General features: G+C 44.1%; 1 protein-coding gene across 9 annotated transcripts in view; it reads right to left on the bottom strand.

Annotated features, from left to right (window-relative positions):
- Pex5l (peroxisomal biogenesis factor 5 like) overlaps nt 1-12,459 on the bottom strand; it is a 294,882-nt gene that overhangs the window by 7,669 nt on the left and 274,754 nt on the right. For all 9 annotated transcript variants that reach the window (XM_032898528.1, XM_032898531.1, XM_032898533.1 and 6 more), the window contains 6 exons: nt 5,712-5,828; nt 4,340-4,483; nt 3,414-3,484; nt 1,865-2,062; nt 548-713; nt 3-160 (listed from right to left, as the gene is read on the bottom strand). In XM_032898528.1, coding sequence (XP_032754419.1) covers nt 3-160; nt 548-713; nt 1,865-2,062; nt 3,414-3,484; nt 4,340-4,483; nt 5,712-5,828 — 854 coding nt within the window. The remainder of the gene's footprint in view (nt 1-2; nt 161-547; nt 714-1,864; nt 2,063-3,413; nt 3,485-4,339; nt 4,484-5,711; nt 5,829-12,459) is intronic.

Here is a 12,459-nt window from a genome sequence, read left to right as displayed (position 1 = left end):
ACCTGTAGGCACCCAGGTTGATGCAGCTGATTCCCAGGTTGTACCTGGACCGGATAAAACCTGGCTGGATCTCCAGTGCTCTCGTGTAGGCCTCTACAGCTTCCTCACTGCGGTCTCCATTTGCCAAGGTTGCCCCAAGTCGGTTCCACAACGAGTAATCCTTATAACAAAGACCAGAGCTCTTTAGTATCCAGGAGCACTGAGGTAGTGTTCCCGTAACCCTCCCCGTAACCCTCCGCAGGTGAAGCCAGATGGCCGAGTGCTTATTCAGCGCTCATGAACTGCGTCTGTAATGAGTGGAATTACTAAAACTTCTCCCGGGTTAACTTGGTAAAAAGGGCTTTTATTCCTCAAAGGGCGGTGGTCATTTGATTATCTTGTAATTAACCTTTCTGTCTTAGACATTTTGGTATGGACAGCACAGTGGTGTGTGCACATCTACTTGAAATCGCTAGGGGCAGAGGTAAAATGTAGAAGTAATGTACAAAGGATCACCTGCAAAAGCTTGTTTGTTACAAAACCCCCCAGCTCTACTGGAATTCCTTACCTCTGGCCGAACAGTTAAGGCAGCATTAAACGCATCGATCGCTCGGTTGAACTCTCCACTCAGGTGGAACAGAACTCCAAGACCCGTCTGCAGGTCTGGGTCGATCATGTCACCATTTTGGTGGGCGGCCTCCAGGTACAGTTCCTTCACCCCTTCCAGGACAGAGCTATGAAAGAGGACTCCGATTCAGTGCTCAGGAAGTTCGAACCCCTGGAGTTGGAGTTACAGGCTCAGGCTATGTAGTATTTGATATCCTTGCTGGGAAGTGAACTTGGGGCCTTTGGAAGAGAACTATGGTCTCTTAACTGCTAAGCTATCCCTCTTGCCCCAAAGTGAAAAGTTTTCCTTAAAAAGTTTAAGAGTCTGGGTGACAACTCAATGGCTAAGAGCACTTAATGCTCTTGCAGAAGACCCAGGTTTGTTTCCCAGCACCCATATAGTGGCTAACAGTGATCTGTAACTCCAGTCTCATGGGAGTGACATCATCTTCTGGCCTCTGCAGGTACCAGGTATGCCCCTGGATACACAGGTCTATGTTCAGGCAAAACACCCATCTCTGTCAAAACTAAAAAAAAAGGCATATATATCTTAGTTCAGTGAGAGGACTATTAATGCTGAATGCTAAAAACAACATGGTCAATAGTCATAAATATGCAATGAAACACATACGCAAGCCACATTAAGGTTCTCATGGGGCGAGCACTGTGGACCATGTGCTTGCCAGTGCTTGATCCTTGAAGCTAAACTGACCAAGGATTCAATGAGAAGGAGTTAGCACTGGGATTCATTTTTAAACTTTTAGAAGACAGATTTCCGCTTACAAGGGACGTAGGCCTACTCACCCCTAGTTCTTAGAGTACTGGTATTAACTCCCAAGCCCTTGGCTTTGAAGTACAGTAGGTGGGTAAATATCTATGAATGGTTGTGATGCTCGTTATTATCTCTAAAGGACAGCTTCTGGGGCTTGGAGATGTGTTTGTAACTCCGAAACACCAGCCTGTAACTCTGTGGAAGTGTGGCAGAATCTTGTAAAGTGGGGCCCAGTGGAAGGAAGTCAGGTCCTGGAAGCAGTGTGTGAAGGACTTGACACACTTGACAGCCCCCTTGCTTCCCAGCCACCTCGAGGAGCTACCTCCTTGACCATGTGTCTTTGCTTTGATGCATCACCAGCTCACGATTCTTAAAGCAATAGGCTAACTGACCTCTGTCTAATTCTTTAAGAATGTGAGCTAAGATAAACCTTTCTTCCTTATAAGATGCTTATTTCAGTTGTCCTGTGACACTTAATAGAAGGATTCCACATAGAGTGAGGACAACCTGTCAACTGGGGATTTAGACATTCGCCGCGTGAGGCCTGGAGAGCCTTTCTTGTTCTTCACAAGGTACTTGTACTTTGGGTTTTGCTTAATCCAGTTCTTCAGCGCCTCACAAGCATCCTGCTGGTGGCTGGTATTGGTGTAACTCACAGCCAAGGCCATCAGAGCCTTCAAGTTGTTGGGCTGCAACTCCAGGCACCTCGAGAGAAGGCAAAGCAACAATGGTTACAGAGAGGCATTTTACACAGCCTGGAAACCTTCATTGATTAAAACTTGCAGAGGTTAAATTGATTTATGTCAAGTCACTGCAAAGTACTTTATTTCTCCAAATGAAAACCCAGACCAAAGATTCGTTTTAAAGAGGATAAAACATCCTCATGACAGCTGGATTTATAATTTTATTTTTAAAAACATTATTTTATTTTATGTATGGCTGTTTTGCCTGCATGTATATCTGTGTACTATGTTTGAGCACGGTGCCCATGGAATGCAGAAGAGGGCACTGGACTCCTGGGAAAGGACTTAAAGATGGTTGTGAACTACTGAGATGATGTGAGTACTGAGAACTGATCCAGGGTCCTCTGCAACAGCAGCTAGTACTGCCTATTTTCCCAGCTCTGGTTTTGTGAATAAGCTTTCTAAAGCCAAAGGAGGTGTGGTTGCTATATGGTATAAAGGGAATATTACTTAGATATAGCCGTATTATCTTAACTCCCCTAATTGGACTTGAACAAAATTTTGGTGCACAGAGATGGAAGGCTGTACAGTGCTTTGCAAAGGAGAGGCTGATGTCTTTGTCTCTAGATTACGAATAGAGGCTTATAGATGTTCCAGGCTATTGTCCCCTGAGTTCCTTCCTACCAGCCTCTGCCAGGACTTTCCAAACTTAGAAGTGCAAAATAGGGACTTTGCACTACACCCATTCTAGCGCTGGGGGCTGCAGTGGATCCCAGGTGTGACACACCCACAGATGCTGGAGATGCTGGAAGGATCTGCTTAAAACTTGGAGAAGCAAGTGCCCAGTACCTCAGAAACTTAGCCACAAACTCTGAGTGGGTGTCAGGATCCCCTTGGAGATTTTAGTGCTAATGACGCTTCCTCAGTCCTAACCAAGTCAATCATGATTTCTGGGAGTTTTTAAGACATCTTACAAAATAATCCCAATGTGCGTTGCATGCAGGTTTAGGAATGACCCATTCAGAGTGCTCTAGAATTTGCATCATGGGATGGGGGTTTAAATCCTATCTCTGTTTTACATGCGCTAAGAGGTCTTGGCATTCTCTCATTTCCAGCATCTCTCAGGAAAAGGCTGTCAAGGAAAACACAATGCCCCAGCCAACTTGTGCTGTGAGATGTGAACATGAGCTGATCAACATGTAGAATGAGAAGCTTTAAAGGAAAATTCTTCTCAAGGGTTTGGGAAAATTATCCCATGAGAGCCACATAGGTGTGGCACTTGGCAGCCCAGCATGTGTCTTGGACCAATTCTAAGAGCTCAAAGACACACACAATTGTCCCCAGCACGCAATTGTGAACTTAGCTTCATGTACCTCTGGAGGGCGACAATGGCTGCCTGTTCGTTTTCATTCTCGGCCTGGGTTATACCAAGAAACTGCCATGCCTGGGAGAACAAGACAAACAGGAAACCAACCAACCAACCAAAAGCCCAAACCAAACCAACACAAGAAAACAGACAAACAGACAAACAAACATAAGACAGACTGTTACCATTGCAAAGTAAAGCAGACTTGCTTGCTATTTTAGTTAGTTTAGCTGTGATCCCCTGTGGGGAGGAAACTTAGTTACAGGGAAGCTACTTGAAGGGAGGGCCAGCCTCACACTCCCAGCTCTACTTCTCTGTGATCCCCTACTTTATTTACTCGGTCCTCCAGATGTATACCACAAAGGTGTCTTCTTAACCCCCGTACATTTCCCCAACTCTTCAGAACTATATGCTGGGACTTAGTGTGGGTTTGAGGACACAGTAGACACCCCATAAATGTTGGGAAAGTAAATCAAAGGTGATATATGGTGTGACTTGAGACCCAGACAAAAGCCATATTCCTTCCTAAAAACCACAGGCTCATGTTTGCTGTTTTTCTTTTTCTTCTTTTCTTTTTTAAAGGCTGAGTAGTTTCATGAGGCCCTGGATGGCCTAGACCTTCCTATGTAGATCAGGCAGGCCTTGAACTCACAGAGCTCTGCCTGCCTCTGCTCTACCTATGTTAGGATGAAAGGTGTGCACCACATTGGCTATCTCTGTGTTTTCTGTCCTCAATTTTTATCTTTAGGGGCTCTGGATCTCAAAGATGAGCAGTTGGAGAGCAGGCAACGTATCGAGTTCTAACACGATCAGCCCAAGCCAAGGGGATCTCTGTAAACCTTGAAGATGCACCCTGCAGCACCCCGTCTCATTCTGACCCCTTAGCACACACGGGCACTATCCCAGTATGGACAGAGTGAAGGGCAATGCCACCTCAGCGTCTCCAGGGTCCTGAAGGATCGCTGCTTCCATGAACAGGATGGTGACAGGCAGGTCCCCTTCCTTCAGCCTTTTTAAGCCTTCTTCGAATGCTCCAGGCCAGTCCTTGAAGGGATTTTCAGTGTGAAAGTAATAACCCTGTGACACAGAAGAGGCCGCAGCATGACCGTTCCACGTCTTCTTACATCCAGTAAATCCCTGAACGACTTGTTGCCTCATGGGGGTTACAGGTGCCCCTACTGAAATAGCATCTTTTAAAAAGATCTAACACAAAATGTGCCAACACTCATCTAGGATTTTTTTATGCATAGGCCCACTAGGCAAAAGGCCCACACTCAGTCTAGAAATTTGGCTCAGCTTGGTTTTGGACTGTGGTCTTCCTGTGACATCCAAAATTATTTAATAGATATGTGAACATTAATCAGACATTCTGATTGATGGACATTTTGGTTACTTAAAAAAAAAGTTGAGTGTCATGGCGGCTGATACTTAGAATTCTGAACAATGGAGACAGGTAGGGGCATCACCCTGTGTTTGCAGTCAGCCTAGGCTACAAAACAAACCACTGTCTCAAAGGCGAATTTTTGTTTTCACATAAAACTACAGTGAAAACTTCATGCCTCTGGATTTGTTTGCATTTGTTTCTTACTTTGTGCTAGACTGGAGAACGAATGCTTTAGAGAAAGGCCATGGACTGGTTTAGACCGTACGCATGCAGCTGATTTACTTTTGGCCTAAAATATCCCCTTTAATATTCGACACCATCATTTGTTGCTGACCAACTGGCACAAAATCTCATAAAATCCTTTTGGTTTGAGTGACACAAACACAACTGCTGATGAAGTACCATGGCGGCCTTCATCTTCCACAGGTGCTTGGAAAGGAGAAACACTGTCAAAAGCCAGAGGATCTGCCTGTTCACAGGGTGATGGGCCAGGTCGGGTCCCATGTGTGGATTATAGCCTAGCGTCTGGTGAACCACAGGGTCTTCCTTACTTAGATCTGATTTTTACTTCGTGGGAAAGGAAGTTACTTTTAAAATTTATGTTTTGAGGGATAGAGATCATTGTAAATAGACATTTTGAATAGCACTTTTGACTTTCGATTCCCTAAAGTCAGAGATGTTTGACACATTCCCTCTACCTGGGGCAAAGTACGTGCTATACAAGTATTTGCTACATTGAGTAAAATGTCATGCGACCATTATCCAGGACTGAATATTCATATCCCTAAACCATGAGGTAAATTTTATCAATAAATATGCGTGTATATGTACATATGTCCATACATGTGTGTGCATGCATATTTGTGTGTTCTCAAGTGCACATATATGTACACATGAGTGCATTTTTAATGTGAGCGTTACCTTCTCGCTGGCCGAGACGGTGACTTGGTTCTGAGCTTCCTGGTTCTCGGATATCCAGTTCCTCCGGGCCATTTCTTCCCATTCTGCCTGCATCTTATCCCAGAACTCCGTATCTGACTGAGAAGCAGGAGAAACAGAGAAATGAACTGAGAATCCACAGTGTTTACCTGGTTTGTTCCTAGAGATACAGTTTCCCTCGTAGATCAAATGGGAGGAAGAGGTGGGCCGGCCCAGCAGCAGGCAGATCTTCTGCAGGGTACCCAGTGGTCAAAGTGGATTAGCTCTGACTTTTGGTTTGTTTGTTTGAGACAGGGTCTCCTTGTACTCCAGGCTAGCCTCAAACTTTATATGTAACAGAGGAGGACTTTGAACTTTTGATCTTCCTATCTCCAACTCCTAAGTGTTGAGATCGTGTGCAATACGTTGGGTTTATGTGGTGCTGGAGATCAAACCCAGGGATTTGCCCATTCTAGGCAAGCACTCTGCCAACTGAGCCACATTCCCAGCCTCAGCTGTGATTTTCTCCAGCACAAAAATAACCACGAACACTGTCCATACCAATAAATCAGCTAACATTTCACCACGGTTGCTCCTCGGTTGATGGTGCTATTATGAAATAAATCCACAACAAGTTGAAGATACTATAAACAGACATCAATGAGTTAATGAACCCAATCTACTGAGCATTGTGCCTTAATGACACAGCCCACTGCAGGGGTTACTTCTGCAGTTGTGTGCTTGACTGGTGAGTGCTGATCAGCATGGTGAGGGGAGCCCTACTGCGTATTGACAGCCAGGTGAAGGTCAAAATTGGAAATTCAATTCATATTGAATGGATGCCCCTTCTACACCATTGTGAAGTTAAACTCTATATATTAAGCTATCCTAAGTACCCCTGCACTTAGAGACAGTTTCAAATGTGGTAGCAGATGTAGTTTAAGAAGGGAGGCCTGAACTTGAGTTGCTCCTAGAATATAAAGAATTGGAATAGCTCTCTTGGGCTGCCTGGGCACAAACAAGGAGAATTGACCTTACTGTAGGCTGAGCACCACACTAGGAGGGCAGGGGGCCTGAGTTCATTGCTCTGGTGAGGGAGTCCCATTGACTTCCAAGGCCAGCCAGGGTCATCTGCTTATATCAAGCTTTACCTCCTGGTGCAGGACGGGAGAATCCCATGCTTGCCTATGCGCCTTTGTCCTTTCTGTAGAAATGTGACTTATGTCAGTGTGTATGGTTTTCCTTTTAACTTTCCTATTCATGTCCTATCAGGGAAGGCCAGTCATTCACCACCCTCTTTCTTCATGAAGGGCCATGTGGGCTCCTCAACTCAGGCAGAGCTGTCTGTGCTAGCTGCTCTGGTTGGTTTTGGTGATTTTAAGCCCGGAGAGAGTACTTCAGGTGTCCAGAGCAAGTAGAAAGGCGTGAGTCTCTCAAAGGACCTAGGAGTCATGAGAGCAAGAGTGGTACTTCTCAGGAGTAGAGAAAGATGAAGGCTTGTGGGTTCTGGCATGAGGGATGCTGGTGCACACCTTCTGATAATTCCTGGCATGCCTGTTTCACCTCAGAATCATGAGTAAGGGAAGAGGGGTGCAGTGGTTGGAACCCTGATTCTCATTGGCAGGGAAAGAGAGAGGTGCTGAACTTCTGGGGATCAGGTTGGGCCCCATGGCTGTTAATAGTGGAAGGTCCTTGTTCCCTAGCACTGAGTTAGCCACCCAGATGTTGTGACCAGCTGTGTCACTCCCCAGATGCTTGAAAGGCATCCTGTTTTCTTTAAACCATATGAAGCAGTTGGAGGTATCCCCTGGGCACTTCAGTCTGGAGCTGAGATTCAGGCTTTTCCTCAAACAGCTTTAGAACTTTAAGTCTGGTGATTTGCTGAACCACCATAACCCTGGCTGAGGGCAACCTCCTTTTCATCCTGGTGGTCTCCAAGGACAGTACAAACCTGACATGAAAGCTCTTCTTTAAAGTTGCCCGAATGATCATCACAACATATTTATCTTGAACCCGAGCATTTAGGGACTAAGAGTCAGCCAGTGTGATGTACCCCAAGCTACTGAATAAGCAGCGGGTTTTTATATCCTCTCTGTCAGTTCTGGAACATTCATTTCTACCACAGAAATGGGTTCTGCCTTGTAGAGGCCTTCCCTCTCGGAAGCAGCAAGTGGACTGACAATGTCTGAGATGTAAGCAAAGGGAACAGTGTACAGGCTAAGGTTGGGGATGAAAGTTAGAGTTTCCTTTTAAGGTGTTTTCCTAGTAGACACCAAGATGTGCAAACAGGAGACTGTCAAACAGCAGCAGGCCTGGGAAACACGAGGCAGCACACTGGAATGTTAGCAAAGGATGGAGACCCTAATGGAGGGGATAAGTTCTTGCTTCACTGTTGAATGATTTCTTGAATTTTCTGTGATGGGTATGGTTTGCTCTTGTAATTAATCAATAACATGAAACAACAAAGCCCCCAAATAAATTGCTTTCCCTCTTTTAAGCCCTGTTAAGCCTGATTATGATCAAATACTAACAATTATGGAAAAAACTTATCTCAACGATGCAGGTTTCATTAGTCTGTAGAAAAGAAGATCCCCCGTTGAAGGAATCAGAGAAAGAACTGGAAGAGCTTGAAGGGGCTCGAGACCCCATATGTACAGCAATGCCAAGCAACCAGAGCTTCCAGGGACTAAGCCACTACCTAAAAGACTATACATGGACTGACCCTGGACTCTGACCTCATAGGTAGCAATGAATATCCTAGTAAGAGCACCAGTGGAAGGGAAGCCCTGGGTCCTGCTAAGACTGAACCCCCAGTGAACGTGATTGTTGGGGGAGGGTGGCAATGGGGGCAGGGTGGGAAGGAACACCCATAAAGAAGGGAGGGGGAGGGATTAGGGGATGTTTGCCCGGAAAGGGAATAACACTCGAAATGTAAATAAGAAATACTCAAGTTAAAAAAAAAAAAAAAAAAAAAAAAAGAAAAGAAAAGAAAAAAAGATCCTACCAACAGAACCTTACAATGCCGTGCTAACTCCCTTCACTCTGTCCAGCCATTTGAGAGGCCAGTGCCTTCACATTCCTAGAAAGTTAGCCACTCACCCTCTTGAGAGTCCCTAGGACTTGAAGCCCTCTGTAATCTGAATGGAAGATTAAGGGCTTCCATACTATGTGCAGCTGGGTCACCTTCCCCATGGTCCACATTAGAGGGGTATGTGTGTAAATCCTACCTCCCTAGGAAACTAACTTCAGCTGAGGTGGGGCTTGCTGGCTCCCATTTAATGAGATTCGGTAAGATTTACTGTTTCCACTTAAACTAAGTCACAGCAGACTAATTAAGCTGCAGAGCACGGTTTTCATTTAATTACAGAATACTTTTAGCGTCATCAATTTCCACTCAGTCTCAGATCCCAGACGTTACTGCCATAGCTGCAGTTAACACAGCTCCCTGCCCCATTTTTAATGAAGTCGAGAAAAACCTCCAACATATTTGAATTTTAAACATTTTAGACATGACCGAGGGATTTTATTTACTGATGATTTCCTTGGCTGTTCTGGGCTTTTAGTGGACCTATTTTTTTTGTTTCCAGATTTGGCGTGTAACAAATGAATTCTGCTTATACCAAGTAGTGGTTTGAAGAATGGTTCCTATTGGAACCCATTAGGAGGTGTGGTCTTGTTGGAGGAGGTGTGTCACTGGGTGAGGTGGGCTTTGAGGTTTAAAAAGGCCCATCTCAATTCCAGTTAGCTCTCTTGGCCTCTTGCTGGATCAAGATGTGAGCTCTCAGCTACTGTTCCAGTGCCATGCCTATCTGCCTGCTGCCACGCTCCCTTCTGTGATGGTCATGGAGTCTGACCCTCTGAAACTGTAAGCCCCAAAATAAACAATTCTATAAGCTGTCTTGATCATGGGGTCTTGTCACAACAATTGAAAAGCTGTTAAAACCCACTAGAAGTGAGTAATTGTTTGGAATTTGTTTCCATTTTAATGACCTTCTAATGATATCTACGGAATATATTCAAAGCCAATCTGGGGTATACAGTATAGTGATTAGGAAAACAGAGGTCTTTTCAGACAGACATGGGGTCAATTCCTTACTCCACATATGATTGTCTGCAAGTTCTCTCTGGATATTCTTTATTCTTGAAATGAGGATACAATAGAAATTTGGTTGAATTGTTCTGATAAGAATGATATCAATGATTTCAGTGGATGTTTGTGGATGTCAGCCACAAATGGAAGATCTGTATCCCAGACCTGCTCCCAAGGCTCAGGGACTATTTAGGAGGAGGGGGTGGAAGGACTGTAAGAGACAGAAGAAGTTGGAGAGGACTGGAGAGAAACACTATCTTCCAGACATGATGGGGCCACTGCACCCACGAGCCCATGGCAACTGTGACTGACTGTATAAGATCAACCTGTCCATCGTCCCAGCATGAAGGACGCAGAGGCTCACCAGCCCCAGCTCCTAACCGAGGAGCTGTGAAGAGCTGATGGCTGCTGGGGTTCAAGAGTTAGTATTCATTAGGGGTATGGTTCCTAGTAGGTAGCCCATGTTCCAGTGGATGGCCCTATACTCACCGGATATGAACAGCATGAACTAGAAGCAGTGAGCCATTAAAAAAAAAAAAAAGCACCTGGAATTGGGAAGGGCTGATGGGTTATAGAGAGGAAGGAAGGTCAATATGATGCAAATACATTGTATGCATAGATAAAATTCTCAAAATAATTTAAACATTATGATGAATGTATTCATTGTATTTTTATATCCTTGAGAAAAAAGAGAGTGCAATAAAATAGGTTTTACAACCCCAGAACGCCAGTCTCTCTGCTATATGTTGTTTGCTGATTTAATTTCCTATAAATACCTATTCCTCTTCTAGACCCTTCTTTCCATTTAAATCTTTGTTTTCCACCTAATTATTTAAGAACTAAGAGCAAGGTTAAGGAAATTACAGCAGAGCCTCTTGAATGTGCTGTTAAGTAGCAATTAAAACCATGTTTATGAATAGCATCATAAACACTTGACGTGTGTAACGTTCCCCAGTGCTGGGAGAACAGGCTACAGGGAGAATGGCTGCAGATCAGTGTGCCAGCAGCAATGCTTTTATGAGACGAGATTAGGAGGAATTTGCTCCATAGTCTTTTCTTGTACTTTTCAGAATATCCCAGTTTTTAAAAATTGCTAGCAAGCATTTTATTTTGGTGTTTTTTTTAAAGAAAGCTTAATTGTTTCAATTCTATTCCACAGTGTCTTCAAAGACCTTGTAATGTGTCAGTTTTCTCCCTCCTCCTCCTCTTTCTCCCCCTCCTCCTTCTCCTCTTTTTCCTTCTCCTTTTCTCCTTCTCATTCTCCTTCTCCTTCTCCTCCCCCTTCTCCTCTTCCTCCTCCTTTTTCCTTCTCCTCCTCCTTCTCCTTTTCTCCTCCTCCTTCTTCTCCTTCTTCTTCATCTTCTCTGAAGTCATGCATGTGTGCAAGGCTTGTGTATACATATGCATGGTGTGTTTAGGTATTCGTATGTATGCTATAGACTGTATTGTATAGACTATATATGGTGTATGTGTGTTATGTGTACATGTGTGAATGTGGGAGTCGGAGGCTGATTGATGTCCAATGTCTTCCTCAGTTGCTGTCAACCCTATTTTGGGGAATGGTGTTTCTTACTTGCTCAGCTAGGCTGGCTGGCCAGAGAGCACCAAGGATCCCAGGCCTCTGCCTCCCCAGCACTGGGATCACAGGTGCGTGCTGTGGTACCCAGCTTTTCATTGCTCAGAGGACCTCTCAGGTTCTCTTGTTTGACTGGCAGGCAACTTACTGACTGAGCCTTTTTTCTAGGCTCTGGAGAATTTTATAGCTCTGAATTCTTTCTGCTTAGACATTCTATGTTGATGGCTTGAGATATGTACTGTGCATGTGTGTGTTATATGTATATGAATGTGTGTACCTGTATGTGAGCATTTGCGTGCTCATGCTTGTGTGTATATGCATAAATGGGGCAAGTGTGTGTGTGTGTGTGTGTGTGTGTGTGTGTGTGTTCACAGTTTTTGGAATTCAGCTTAAAAAATGCCCAGAATGTGGAGGTGGAAATGAAAATAAACCTTGCCTATTTTTGAGAAGACAAATCATTTGATAATACTCAGCTTTTCAATAGTAACCAGTTATTCAAAATAGCCTCTGCAAACATATATAATTATGTATGCAGGATGGACAAAGAACATGAAAAAGTTACTATTTAGTGTACTGGCATTTCTCAGCAGCTTCTGGCCTTTCTTCCCCCACAGTGTTTTTGAAATTTTTTATTGTTGTTTTGAATATAACATTTAAAATAACTTTACCAGGAGAAGAGCTATGATAAAGGAACTATTCTGGTAGTCGACAAATGGTAACTTCAGTGACTGGTCAGGGCCTGAAAAGCTAATAGCACAGAGATATTGCTCTATTTCAGGAAAAGTGGTTGAGAGGGGCAGCTCTGAGGTTAGAGCAGCCTAGAACCCTAGGTGTGACCTTCACAGTGCTCAGAGGTGGCTTCTAGTACAGCTACCTGTCAGGGTGCAGGGAGAGGCCAGCTTCTCCTTATTCCCGTTCTTTTCATGAAGGATAAGCCATTAGAAGGACCACTTGGTTAGAAGGATCACAAAGAACACAGAATTTCTATATTTAATTCTAATTTAGGTATGATAATGTAGAATATTTTTCCCTATCCCTTTTGAATTTTTAAGAACTAAGTCATAGTATTAAAAACTTCATGACAG

Source organism: Rattus rattus, chromosome 3, assembly GCF_011064425.1.
Source record: "Rattus rattus isolate New Zealand chromosome 3, Rrattus_CSIRO_v1, whole genome shotgun sequence".
Classification (NCBI taxonomy): Eukaryota; Metazoa; Chordata; class Mammalia; order Rodentia; family Muridae; genus Rattus; species Rattus rattus.
Note: the sequence above shows the minus strand (reverse complement) of the source record. Positions and strands in the feature narration are given on the sequence as shown.